At 58.0% G+C, this 12324-nt stretch overlaps 1 protein-coding gene across 1 annotated transcript in view; it reads left to right on the forward strand.

The window, feature by feature from the left end:
- Window positions 1-5024: 5024 nt before the first annotated feature.
- IMPDH1 (inosine monophosphate dehydrogenase 1) overlaps window positions 5025-12324 on the forward strand; it is a 42686-nt gene continuing 35386 nt past the window's right edge. Inside the window, exons 1-2 of the mRNA XM_075061912.1 lie at window positions 5025-5088; window positions 5755-5853. Coding sequence (XP_074918013.1) covers window positions 5066-5088; window positions 5755-5853 — 122 coding nt within the window. The 5' untranslated portion in view covers window positions 5025-5065. The remainder of the gene's footprint in view (window positions 5089-5754; window positions 5854-12324) is intronic.

The following is a 12324-nucleotide window of genomic DNA, read 5'->3' on the forward strand; positions in this document are numbered from 1 at the left end:
ACCTACCTCTCCCCTCCCACCTGCTGAGTTCGCAATCGTATTTAAGAAGAAAAAGCAGCCCAGTTTCTCACAGTTGGTGCTCTCGGCAGCCTCTCCCCCGACACAGGCTGCTTAGTGCACACGGCTCCACAATCAGTGGCTCATTTCCTCCAAGACTTGTTCGATTATTTCCCTGGGAAAAGAAATTAGCCTTCTAGGCACTCGTGCAGTCTAGGTGATGCTGAATTACGGACTTCTGGGACAGCAATGGTCAGCATCACTCTTCTGATACTATGCAGCTCTTCTGCCTTTGGGACCTCTCTGCTTTCCCAGGACCTGTCAACAAGTAACTGTCAGCAGTGCAGTGAGTTTGGTCCATGCAAGTTTTCATACGAATGGCCAGACTGGGTCACACCAAAGGTCCATCTCGCCCAGTGTCCTGCCTCCCGACAGTGGCCAGTGCCAGGTTAGGAGTGAACAGGTGTTCCCTTCCTTGATGGCTATTGCTGTAAGGCCAGCCTCCCCTCCTAACTGGCTACATTTATCTTTACTCTTTCTCATACTGAAAGTGGGTTTAATGAAGGGTTCAGGGCTGTGATGGGATATACAAACTCCAAGCTGACCGGAAAGGGTTAATAAGCTGCTGAGAGCAGACGAAGGGGTGATTCGATCGCAGTCTGTAAGTATCTACCTGGGGAACAAGCCTTTAATAACAGCCTGGCAGAAAAAAGTCCAACAGGATCCAGTGGCTGGAAGTGGAAGTGAGGCAAATCCAGACTGGAAGTGAGGTGTAACACTTTTATCACTAAGGGTACTTAGCCATTGGAGCAACTTCCCAAGGGGGGCAGTGGATTCTCCTTCACCGGCAACCTTTACATCAGGGTTGGCTGGTTTTCGAACCGCTCTGCTCTAGTTCAAACAGGAATTAATTCAGGGAAATCCTGATGTGACTTGTCCGCCACAAGAAAGCCTAGATTCCAAGGCCAGAAGGGAACACGGTGATCATCTAATCTGACCCCCTGCATAACACAGACCATCGGACTTCCCCACAGTAACTCTGAGAGCTGTTAGAAAAACAGCCAGTCGTCCTCTGGAAATCGCCAGCAATGGAGACTCCAGCACGGCCCTTGGTAAATTGTTTCAGTGGTTAATGACTCTCACTGTTAAAAATATATACCTGAGTTCCAGGTTGAATTTGTCTAGCTTCAACTTCCAGCCATTGGATTGTGTTAGACCTTCCCCTGCCAGGCTGAAGAGCGTATTGTAAAATGTTTGTTTCCCATGTAGGTACTTACAGCCTGAGATCACCTCACCCCTTAACCTTCTCTTTGTTAAGCTCTCGCAGTCTAGCACTATAAAAACCTGTTTTCTAATCCTTGAATCATTCTCGTGGCTCTTCTCTGACCCCTAATTCATCAGCCTCCTTCTTGAACTGTGGGCACCAGAATTGGACACAGGATCCCAGCAGTGGTCACACCAGTGACAACTCCTCCTTGACATTTCCTTGTCTATGCCTCCCAGGATCACATCAGCCCTCTGGGCTGCAGCATCACTGGGGAGCTCATGTTCCACTGATTATTCACCATAACCCTCAAATCTTTCTCAGAGTTGCTGCTACCCAAGATAGAGTCCCCCAGCCTGTAGGTGTGGCCTGCATGCCTTGTTCCTAGATGTACATGTTTACATTTAGCCAGATTAAAACACAGATTGCTTTGCTTGTTCCCAGCTTACCAAATTACCCAGATCACTCAGTATGTGACCAGTTTCCTTCACTATTTACCACTCCCCCAATTTCTGTGTCATCTGCAGACTTTACCAGGGATGATTTTATGTTTTCTTCCAAGTCATTGATAAAAATGTTGAACAGCACAGGGCCAAGAACAGACCCTAGGGGAATCCTACTAGAAACACAACTGTTCAATGATGCTTTACTTGGTGAGACCTATCCATTAGCCAGCTTCTTGTCCATTTAACATGGGCCATCTTCATTTTGTATCGTTCTAGTTTTCTAATCAAAATATCACGTGGTACCAAGTCAAACACTTTACAGAAGTCTAAGCATATTACAGCCACATTATTACCTTTATCAACCACACCTGTGATCTCATCAAAAAAAGATGTGAAGTTAGTTTGAGAGGCTCTATTTTCCATAAGTCCATGCTGATTTGCATTAATTACATTACCCTGCTTCAACTCTTTATCATCGAGGCCCATATCAGTGGCTCCGTTTTCTTGCCCAGGATCAATGTCAGACTGACAGGCCATCCCATTTACCCTTTTTTAACATTGGCACAATAGTAGCTTTCTTCCAGTTTTCTAGAATTTCCTCAGCGCTTCAAGATTTATGAAAAGCATCATTAATGGTCCAGCGAGCTCCTCAGCCAGCTCTTTTAAAACTCCTGGATGCAACTCATCTGGACCTGCTGATTTAAAAATGTGTGATTTAGTAGCTGCTGTTTAACATCCTCCTGAGATAGGAGGGGAGTGGAACAAGTGTTATCACCACCACATGATGAGACTACATCATCTGTTCCGAATACAGAACAGAAATATTCATTGGATGCTTCTGCCTCTTCTGCATTATTATTGATAATTCTGCCATTTCCCTCTGGTAATGGCCCAATACCATGGTCAGGATTCTTTTCGTTCCTAGGGTACTTCAGAAACTCCTTCAGTCTCTGGCCAGCAGAGTTAAGGACAATATGTCAGACTAGGTCGGGGTGACCAACCTATGGCACACGTGCCAAAGGCAGCACGCGAGCTGATTTTCAGTTGTACTCACACTGCCTGGGTCCTGGCCACCAGTCCAGGGGGCTCTGCATTTTAATTTAATTTTAAATGAAGCTTCTTAAACATTTTAAAAACCTTCTTTACTTTACATACAACAATAGTTTAGTTATATATTATACTTATAAAAAGAGACCTTCTAAAAACGTTAAAATGTATGACTGGCACCTGAAACCTTCATTAGAGTGAATAAATGAAGACTCGGCACAGCACTTCTCAAAGGCTGCCGACCCCTGGACTAGGTGATCACAGAGATCCCATCTGACCTTTTAAACTCTGAACCAGTCCTGCCCCCTACACCTGCAGTAGGTGTCAGGCCTGGAGGGAGAGGCTCAAAGGGGAGAAAATACTGCGTAAGCTTGCTGTGGGTGGTGCCCTGCCTGAACGGGGCAACCACCAAATAAAAGACCTTTTGTTTCCTTACACCCACCTGGGGAACCCAGCAGTGGTTCATCTCAATCCCAGAAATGACCCAATCACAAGTGTCTCAGATGCCTGGCTTTTGTCATAGGTGCTTTTCACAGGGCTAACCTAGCAGGGAGGGAGGGAGAAGTCTGGGGAAAGGGCTTGATGGTTTTTGCAGCCCTAAACATTGTGGGGAGGATGCTGAGGCGCAGTTACATGGGCACGAATAAATGTGCCTCACTTGGATGTGCAAAGAACACCTTGGCACACACAAAGCGGCTAACAACAGAATACGAGATTTCGGTAAATGCCAGATCTGCACCCAGGCAGGTACAAGCCCATTCCCAAACCAGCCCCTCTCTGCATCTGTGGCTTTCCAAAAACATTCTTCTAGTTTCATGGCCTGAGAAAACTCTTTAATCCCTGCAGAGGACAGTGGGGGCCGGCTGGCAGTGCCAGAATCATGCGAGGGAGTTTTAAAAGAGAGTCAGGAGAGGCGGAAAGGGGCAGATAATTAGAAACCTAGTGAGGGATTCAAACCCTCGTGGTCATCATGGCCAATTAACTATGTCGAATTCCCCACTGGCACATGACTGGGACATGTCACATGCACCCAGAACATGCCTCTTGCCGCTGCACTAAGCCCCTGGGCGTTGCTGTGGTCACTGCGGCTAGGGCAGCACGTGCCTGTCTCCTGGGGGGCCCGACCCAGCCAGCAGCCCAAGCAAGGGGGACGTGAGGTAAGAGGGAGTGAGCCTGTATCCAGCATAGCACTGTGCCCTTCAGTCGGATTGGCGAGCCCAGATCAGCCCAATGGGATCCTCCAGCTGGTTATAGCTCATCTCCAGCCATGGTTCGAGCCCAGTGTCCAGCTGTCCTGGGTCAGACAAGGGGCCATCTAGTTCTCCAGCTCTCAGATGGGTTTGACGTCCACCAGCTGTTCTCTGGGAAGGGAGAGCTGGGCCTAGCCACGGATTCACTGCCAGACTCCATGGAAAAACAGAGGGTTAGCCATTCCCCCAAGCCCACTGTTAGGCCTGCGTGGATATTTCTATACTGCAAGTGTTCCCCACAGCAGCAAGTCTCAGTGGAGGCTGGCTCAGGTCTGAGATCGGAGCAGGGACTCCGGTAGCAGCCGCGGGGTCAGATGCGGTTGCCGACGTGGCCACGGCTTGCAGGCAGAACCATGTCCCAGCAGGCAGCCCAGCCAGAGGCAGCTCTAGACATTTTGCCGCCCCAAGCATGGCAGCATGTGGTAGGGGGTGCTCTGCCGGTCACTGGTCCTGTGGACCCCCTGCAGGCATGCCTGCGGAGGATCCGCTGGTCCTGTGGCTCCACCGAAGCCGCGGTACCAGCGGATCCTCCGCAGGCACGCCACCAAAGGCGGCCTGCCTGCCGCCCTCCCGGCGACCGGCTGAGCGCCCCCCACGGCATGCCACCCCAGGCACGCGCTTGGCGTGCAGGAGCCTAGAGCCGCCCCAGAGCCCAGCGCAGCAGGCGCCGAGACGGAAAGGGCAGGGGTAGGGCAGGGTGGTCGGTGCATTGCAGGACGCCCCAGTGCCCGGGGTTTATCGACACAAGTTAGGGAGCCGGGTCCCAGGACAGGATGAGAGCCCGGGGTGACCACTCGGCATGCCCAGGGCAAGGCCTGGCCAAATGCAACGTTCGGGGGCTAGGGAAGGAGGGGGCTCAGGCCGGGCTGCCTCTGGCCTCGCCATCCCCAGCAGCCTGCGAGCCCACGGCAGCCCTCCCCGGCCCCGGGGCAGGCCTAGCCCCCGCTCCTTGGCCAGCTGCCAGCGTGGGCCGGGCTGGTGCCTTCTCCTCCCCCTGGCCCTTCCTCCGTCCCTCCCACCAGCCAGCCGCGTGGGGGAGCGGCGGAGCCCCAGGCCGAGCCATGGGCGAGGGGGAGCCCGCGAGGTACCGGCTCGGGCGGCGGCAGGAGGAGGGAGGTTGGGGGCGCTCGGCGGTGCCGCGTGCGCGCAGCAAAGCCCGCCCGGCCTGGCTCCCGCGCCCGGGCGTGCAGGGCGAGCCGGGAGCCTGGCGGCAGGACCGGGCGGCGGCTTCCGTGCGCTGCGCCCTCGCACGGGGCGGCCGCCCTGCGTGTGCGCCAGGAGCAGCCGCCGAGCCGCGGTCGCCCTGCGCTCCGCCCCACGGCCCGGCGGGTCCCGGCCCCGGCCGCCGCGGCAGCTCCGCGCTTCCCCCGCCGCAAGGTCGCGGCGCCCCCGGCTGCAGCCCGGCGCGGGCTTCTCCCTGCGGGCTGGGGTCGGGACTGGGCGCGGGTCCTCGCAGCCGCCCGGTCCGGGCGGGCTGGGGCTCCCTCCCTGCAGCCTCCGGGCCGGGCGTGCTCCCCATGCCCACGCTGGCAGTGCCCCCCGCGGTACCCAGCCCACGCCTGCAGGAGCCAGGCTCCCTGGGCCACCTCCCCCAGGTGCCAGCAGGCCCGCACCCCTGCTCCCCCAGGCTTGTGGCGCTGAGACACGCTCGGTGCCCCCGGGGCTGCTAGCGGGCAGGGTGGGGCGGGTGGCATCTCTTGCCTGTGCCGGGTGCGTGCCCATGCTAACGGGTCTGCCCCTCTCCATGCAGCATGGCCGACTACCTGATCAGCGGGGGCACGGGCTACGTCCCCGAGGATGGCCTCACGGCCCAGCAGCTCTTTGCCATCGCCGACGGCCTCACGTACAAGTAAGTGACTGCAGCCTCTCTCTGCTCGGCGGGCCGGCAGGGCCGTGGGCACACACTGCCCTCGGGCAGGCACTGGAGCACTGGGCAGCTGGCAGCGCTGAGGCTGCTGCTGCTCAGCCCGGCTCTGGGGAAGCCAGGGTGGCTAACACGTGGGATCAGGATGTCCGACAGGATGTCCCAGCACCGCGCCAGCTCCCTTTCTGAGTGCTGGCCCTGCTGTAGGCTGCTCGAGCCTGCTGGGAAAGGCTCAGTAGGGCAACGAAGGCCGATATGCCCCTCACCCCCACTGGCCTCACTAGAAGGGCCTCTCCTTTCTCCCTGGCTGTCCTGCCACCCCCCACCCCGGTGATTCCTAGGCTGGCTAATGCCCTGCCAACAGGCTGGCTGCTCCAGCAGTACCTTGGTCTCCATGGTTCTGATCCCTTCTGATGCATTTCAGTACCAGACACAAGTGACTTTTTGTCACATCACAGAAGGAAAAGCCTCTTGTGTATTGAAACATTTCTATGACTGTCAGATTTCATAACACCTTTGCTTTATTTGAAACATACCTGCATGCTGGCCCTGACCTGTCCCTTTAGGCTTGTATTAGTGATCTGAACAATCAGATGCGGAGAGAGATGCGTGCACCCAGGACCGGCGCTAGGCGTTTGAGCGCCCTAGGCGCATGGCCATTTTGCCGCCCCGCGCACTGGTCCCCCGGCTCCGCAGTCCTGCCTGCGGACGGTCGGCTGCTCCCATGGCTCCGGTGGAGCTGCCGCAGTTGTGCCTGCGAGAGATCCACCACAGCCGTGCGAGCAGCCGACCCTCCGCAGGCACGACTGCAGCAGCTCCACCAGAGCCGCCTGCTGCCCCCTCCGGCAAAATGCCGCCCCCTAATAATGCTGGCGCCCTAGGCGATTGCCTAAGCTGCCTAAATGCAAGCGCCGGCCCTGTGTGCACTCTATTTTTGGGTGTGTGCGTGTGCATACCCACACTCCAGATGTGTGTGTAAAGCAAATGTCAAATATATTAGTATAAATGATCTCATGGCTACATAGCATAAAATTTATGGTGCTATTTGTCAATATTGATTTATATATAAATATTTATACAAACCCTGATGATCATAGAAATGTTTTTTAAATTTAAAAAAAACAAATGTTTTTTGTCTAAATCATCGCTCCTAATATTTGCCTCTCCAACCTCATTCAGGCAGCTGGAAAGTGAAACTGACTACAAATAAACATGAGACTTAGAGGTCTGGTTTCTGTCTATTCAGAAAGACCCAGGTGTTATTCATGATGAAAATTAAATTGGATTTTTAAAAAAATGTGATTGGAAAAAACCTCAAAGGTGCTGGAAGTTGAAGGTGCAAATAAATTGCAGATTTGACCAAGGAGGGTAGCGTAACTGTGTGCGCAGATTCGATAGTGCTGGGGATATTCTCCGTCACGTGGGGTGTTTACAGCGAGAGCCATTGCTGTTCTGCAGTACAAGCTCTGGGCACGTCACAAGCTGTTGGGCTGGGCACAGGGATCATGGGGAGAGATGCTCTAGCTGGGCTGGGCAGGATGATCAGAACAGTCCCTTCTGGCCTGACGTCCACGAGCCCAGCCATGGCCCTTCGCCAGGCCGAGGTTCTGCCTATCATTGGATCCTAGCGGCTAGGTCAGTGCCGGCAGCTGAGCGCTGATACTGCAGGCGGTTCTGCATGGAGACGCTTGCAGGGTCGCACCCTTGGGACCTTCCACCTTTGGCCAGGTGGGTTAGTTGCCCTGTCCTGTAGGGCAGTTCTGCGTGTGGCGATGGGGTGGGCCCCAATTCCTGTGTCCAGGGGCAGCTCTAGCTTTTTTGCCGCCCCAAGCACGGCAGGCAGGTTGCCTTCGGTGGCGCATGTGTGAGAGGTCCCTGGTCCCGCGGATTCAGCAGCTTGCCTGCGGGAGATCCCCGGTCCCATGGCATCGGTGTACCCGCCGCCTAAATGCCACTGAATCCACGGGACCGGGGATCTCCCGCAAGCAAGCTGCCGAAGGCAGCCTGACAGCTGCCCTCACTGTGACCGGCAGGGCGCCTCCCGCAGCTTGTCACCCCAGGCACGTGGAGCGCTGGGGCCCGGAGCAGCTGCTGCCTGTGTCCCCTCCCATCCCTTGCTGTGTGAGAGCTGCGGGGCAGGGGCTGGCTCTGAGCAGTGCCAAGCACAGTGGGGTGCTGATCTCGAGGCCTTGCTGTGATGCAAATAATTATTAGCAGCGCGATGCGGTTGCGGATTTTTAAAAGTAGCGATGCGTTAACTTTAGAAACCCAGGGCGCTGTTGCCATGGAAACTCCCCACTAATAGCACCAGCTAATCCAGTAACACAGTCCTGCTGGGAGCCTGCAGCTTGCTGGTGGGAAAGGGCAGCTTTTAAACCACTGGAATCGGTCACCAGAGTTCCTCTGCAGCCTGGGTGTCCTGGTGGGCCCCGAGCCTGTAACAGGAGTCGTGGGAGCAGATCCGAGGGATTGCAGGGTCGGGCCACAGGGTGTGGACGAAGATGGTCCCCTTTCAGCCTGGGGGTGTCATTTTGGCTCCTTTCTGTGCAGGGGGCTCCTGGAGGACGGGGGAATGTTCCTTGGCAGGGCAGTGCCTGCCTGGGGGGACTGGACTTGGGGGCTGGCATGTCCCCTTTCAGTAGACTCAGTCCCTCTCCCCAAAGTAGAATCTGTGCAGTGACCGGGGGTGGAGGATGGCATACGGGGCCCCCTGGCTCTGCCATGAAACCTGCCTCTCTCTGATCGATGGTGATTATTTTGCCAACTCATCCTTGTTGGCCAGGAGGCTCTGAGCCCTGGGGAGGGTGGGAGGCCTGGGGTGCATGCCAGGGCGGGTGGCTGTTGGTCACGTCTCCTTGCCCGACACCGTCTCTGTGACACTGGGAGTCTTTGGTGTTGCTGAACCCCTCTGCCCCTGATGCCTGGGGTAGTTGTGACCTGGGGGGTGCCCTAGGCCTGCTAGCAGCCCCCTGCACTAAGGAGGGAGCTAAATGGGGGGCAGGCAGCCAGCGTGCAGGAGGGGGGCATTACTGTGGGACACCCTGTGGCCTGTCCTCAGGACAGCACTGCGCTTCCAGCCATTTCTGTCTGCTTGCACCATGCCTGCCTGTCCCAACCTTCCCCCCCACCCAGGCCCCCGCTGCGGCTGCCTGCGAGTGACACCCTCTCCTCCACAGTGACAGCCAAGCCAGCCTACTCTGGGAAGGGTTCGGAGCCCCCTTCTCACGGGCTGAACAGCGCCGTTGGCAAGCGAGGCCTGGACGCTGGCGCGGGCTCAGTCAGCCATTGGAGGGTCCATGGCAGAGGTCTCCCATGGGCCGAGCAGAGCCAGTCGCCCCCCGCTGCATGGGTCCCGGCTGCCAGCCTCTCTGTGAAGGGTGTGCGTGCCTGGGATACAGCCACTGGGGCAGCCCTGGAATCAGACTGGGCCCTGCAGCCACTCCCCAGGGGTGGATTAGCGACTGGGCTACTGGGGCCCATGCACAGGGGCCCCGGCCAATTGGGGGGCCCTGGAAAAATGGACGCCCTGCTCCCCGGCTGGAGCGCTAGGCGGGGCGGTGGAGGCTGCAGGCAGAAGGAGTGGAGAGGGGTCCCCACTTGCTCTGGCCCAGAGCCCCACAAACCCCTCATCTGCCCCCTGGGGTGGGGTAGGGGCTGCAGCTGTCTGGGTGAAGGACACACTCTGTGGGGGTTGGTGGGGGCAACGGGTTGCTCGGTGGCCATGAGCCCTGAACACTTGCTCAGGTTTGTGCCGCGGTGAGGGCCCGAGTGTGAAGCAGTGTTGGGGTGAGTGCTCCGGGAGCACACACCTGCCTGGACGGCGGCTGGCAGACATAGCCAGTCCCCATCCTCCAGCGGCGCTGCAGGGGCAGACGCAGACCCCATGGGATCGTGTGCAGCGAGCTGGGGGCTGCTGTCTTCCCCCACCCCTCGGTGGCTGCACTTCAGTGGGAGAGGGTGGGTGGCAAACCCTGAGAAAGGTGCCATTCTGGAGGAGACCCCAGGCCGGAGTCTCCCTCAGTGGCAGCCCTGGTGCTCACCCACCAGCTGTACCTGAGCCGCTCCCAGCCGCCTTGCTAGCAGCATCAGCAAACAGCAGGGCTGCCTGCTGCCCTCTGCACCTGAGGGCCTGGGGGTTAGTCCCTGGCACCAGGCACCCAGTCTCGATTCACCGCTGCAGGGCCCGGGCACTGCCCAGTCAAGGCAAAGCTGCTGAGCGTGGGCTTCCTTCCTCTGCATGGACGCTGGGCTGGGCTGGGGAGGGGAGGGGCAGGGGGCTGGTCCCAGCCCTTCGCCTGCCCTTCCTCCTGCTGCAGCAAAGGGGTGCAGCCTGGAGAGCGAGGACCCTGGCCCGCGGGGGCTGTGACAGGCTGTGGAGCTGCTATGGGGGTGATGCACCAACATGGCTCTAAGAGGCGTGGAAGCAGGATGCGAAATGCGGGGGGGAAGCGAGTCCTGCATCTGCATTGGGGGGTGGGTCGCTGTGTGGGGCGGCCTCAGGATTTCATCTCTGTGTGACTGTCTCCCACTTTCTTCTCTTCAAGCACAGGCTCTGCCTGCCCTTGCACCATGGACACAGCTGGGACTCGGGGTGGGGCTGGGGGGAGCCTGCTGTGGAATGGGGCCGTTTGGGGGCTCGGACTCTCGCTCGGGAGGTGGAGGGGTGTGAGGGCTCCCAGCTCACTCCTTGCACCTGCTCCTGGCGTATCTGTATCCGCACTGGAGCTGCTGGCATCGGGGCCAAGACGAAGCCCGTTTGGCTCCCAGGAGGAAGCAGGCAAGATTCCTTCCTTGGCTGGGGACCGCCATGGTGCAGTCAGAGTGGAGCTGCTGATGTGAGAGCCAGAATAGCCTCCAGCTGCCTGCTCCTATGTCTGCGCCAGGACTGGCTGTTACGGAGTCCTGGGCGATGCTCTGGAACAGCTCCCCACAGAGCCAGTCAGGACTTTGGGGAGCCTCCTGTCCCTTGGAGCAGACTGTCTCCAGGGCAAGAAGCTCAAATGGCTTCACCTCCTGGTCTCTCCTTGAGCATTCCAGCCATCTTCCTCTGCCCCCGTGCGCTTCCACAGCGACCGCCGCAGGGTCTGGGGAAGCCAGAGGTCTGCACCCCACTTTGCAGTCAGACGTGACTCTCAGCCAGCCAGTAAAACAGAGTTTATTCAGATGACAGGAACAGGGTCTAAAACAGAGCTTGTAGATACAGCGAACCAGACCCTCGGCCGGTCCATTCTGGGGGGCAGGTGACCATACCTCCCCCCCGCAGCCCGTCTGCACTTCACTCCTCGTCCCCAGCCAACTCCCGACTAACAACCCCCCCCCAGCCCCTCTTCTCTGCTCAGCCCCTTTCCCTGGCCAGGAGGTCACCTGACCTCTCTGTCTCCAACACCTTCAGCTGGCACCTTTGCAGAGGAGGGGCCCAGGCCATCAGTGCTAGGAGACAGAGTGCCAGGCGTTTAGGGGCACTGACCCTTTGCTCTGCAGCAATTACACACCCTTATTCCACCACCTAGATATTAAGAACTGCATAGGGGACACTGAGGCACCAACACAGTGTTCAGAGCAAACTTTAAGAACAGTCCCAGTTCGTCACACCGGCCCCGAGTCTGGACTGCTGCATGGCACTGGCGGGGGGTCGCCTGGCTTCCCTGCCTGTGGCTTGGCCCTAATGCTGGGTCACAAATAACCGAGCGCTGGTCCTGACAGCACCTCTCAATCCACTTTCTGGGGGCCGTATGTGAGGTTCTTGGCTCCGTTCCTCTGGTCAGCATCCTGCCACTAGCGCTGTGTTTGCAGCGTCCTGTCAGTACCCAGCATGGGGAGATGCATCATTGCCAGGGCAGGACCCTAGAGCTCTGTAAGGGGCAGGGTGCAGCCTGCTGCCCATGAGCTGGGATCCTCCTGCCGTGGCCTGTGGGGGCAGGTGCTCCCGGGCGGGGAGACGCCCTTTTGTCTAGGGTGGGCTCTGGCTGGCAGCCCGGGTGTGAAGAGGAACCCGGTAGGGGTGGGGGGGGCGTGAGGAGGGTGCGGGGTTTATGGCATTGTCCGCTGAGGGGCTGCACCTTCCTCTGAGCAGCCGCACTGGCCCCTGTTGGCCGGGCAGATCCTGGTGTGTGTGTCAGAGAGAGCAGCTGTGCAGCCCCCGTGGGCCTCTCATGCTCAGTCGTGCCTTGTTCTTGGGCAGGGAAGTTTAGAAACTCCCCCACCCCCGGGGTCCCAGCGGGAGCTGTTTGGTGGGTTTCAGAGGAAGAAGCAGGCTGCCCCCGTGTCCCTGTGGGGAGGAGACCGGCTGTTTCGGAGGAGCTGAGGCCCATGGGCTCAGGGAAAGATCTGCGTGGTTGCTCTCTGCAGCCAAGACGGCCTATTCCCTTCCCGCCAGGCTGCAGCTGTGAACAAGGCAGCTGTGGCTGCACCATGCTGAGCAAAGGTCGGGGGAGGTTTCCTCTCTGACCCAAACCA

The sequence above is a fragment of the Chelonoidis abingdonii genome, chromosome 1 (assembly GCF_003597395.2).
Source record: "Chelonoidis abingdonii isolate Lonesome George chromosome 1, CheloAbing_2.0, whole genome shotgun sequence".
NCBI classification, from domain to species: Eukaryota; Metazoa; Chordata; order Testudines; family Testudinidae; genus Chelonoidis; species Chelonoidis abingdonii.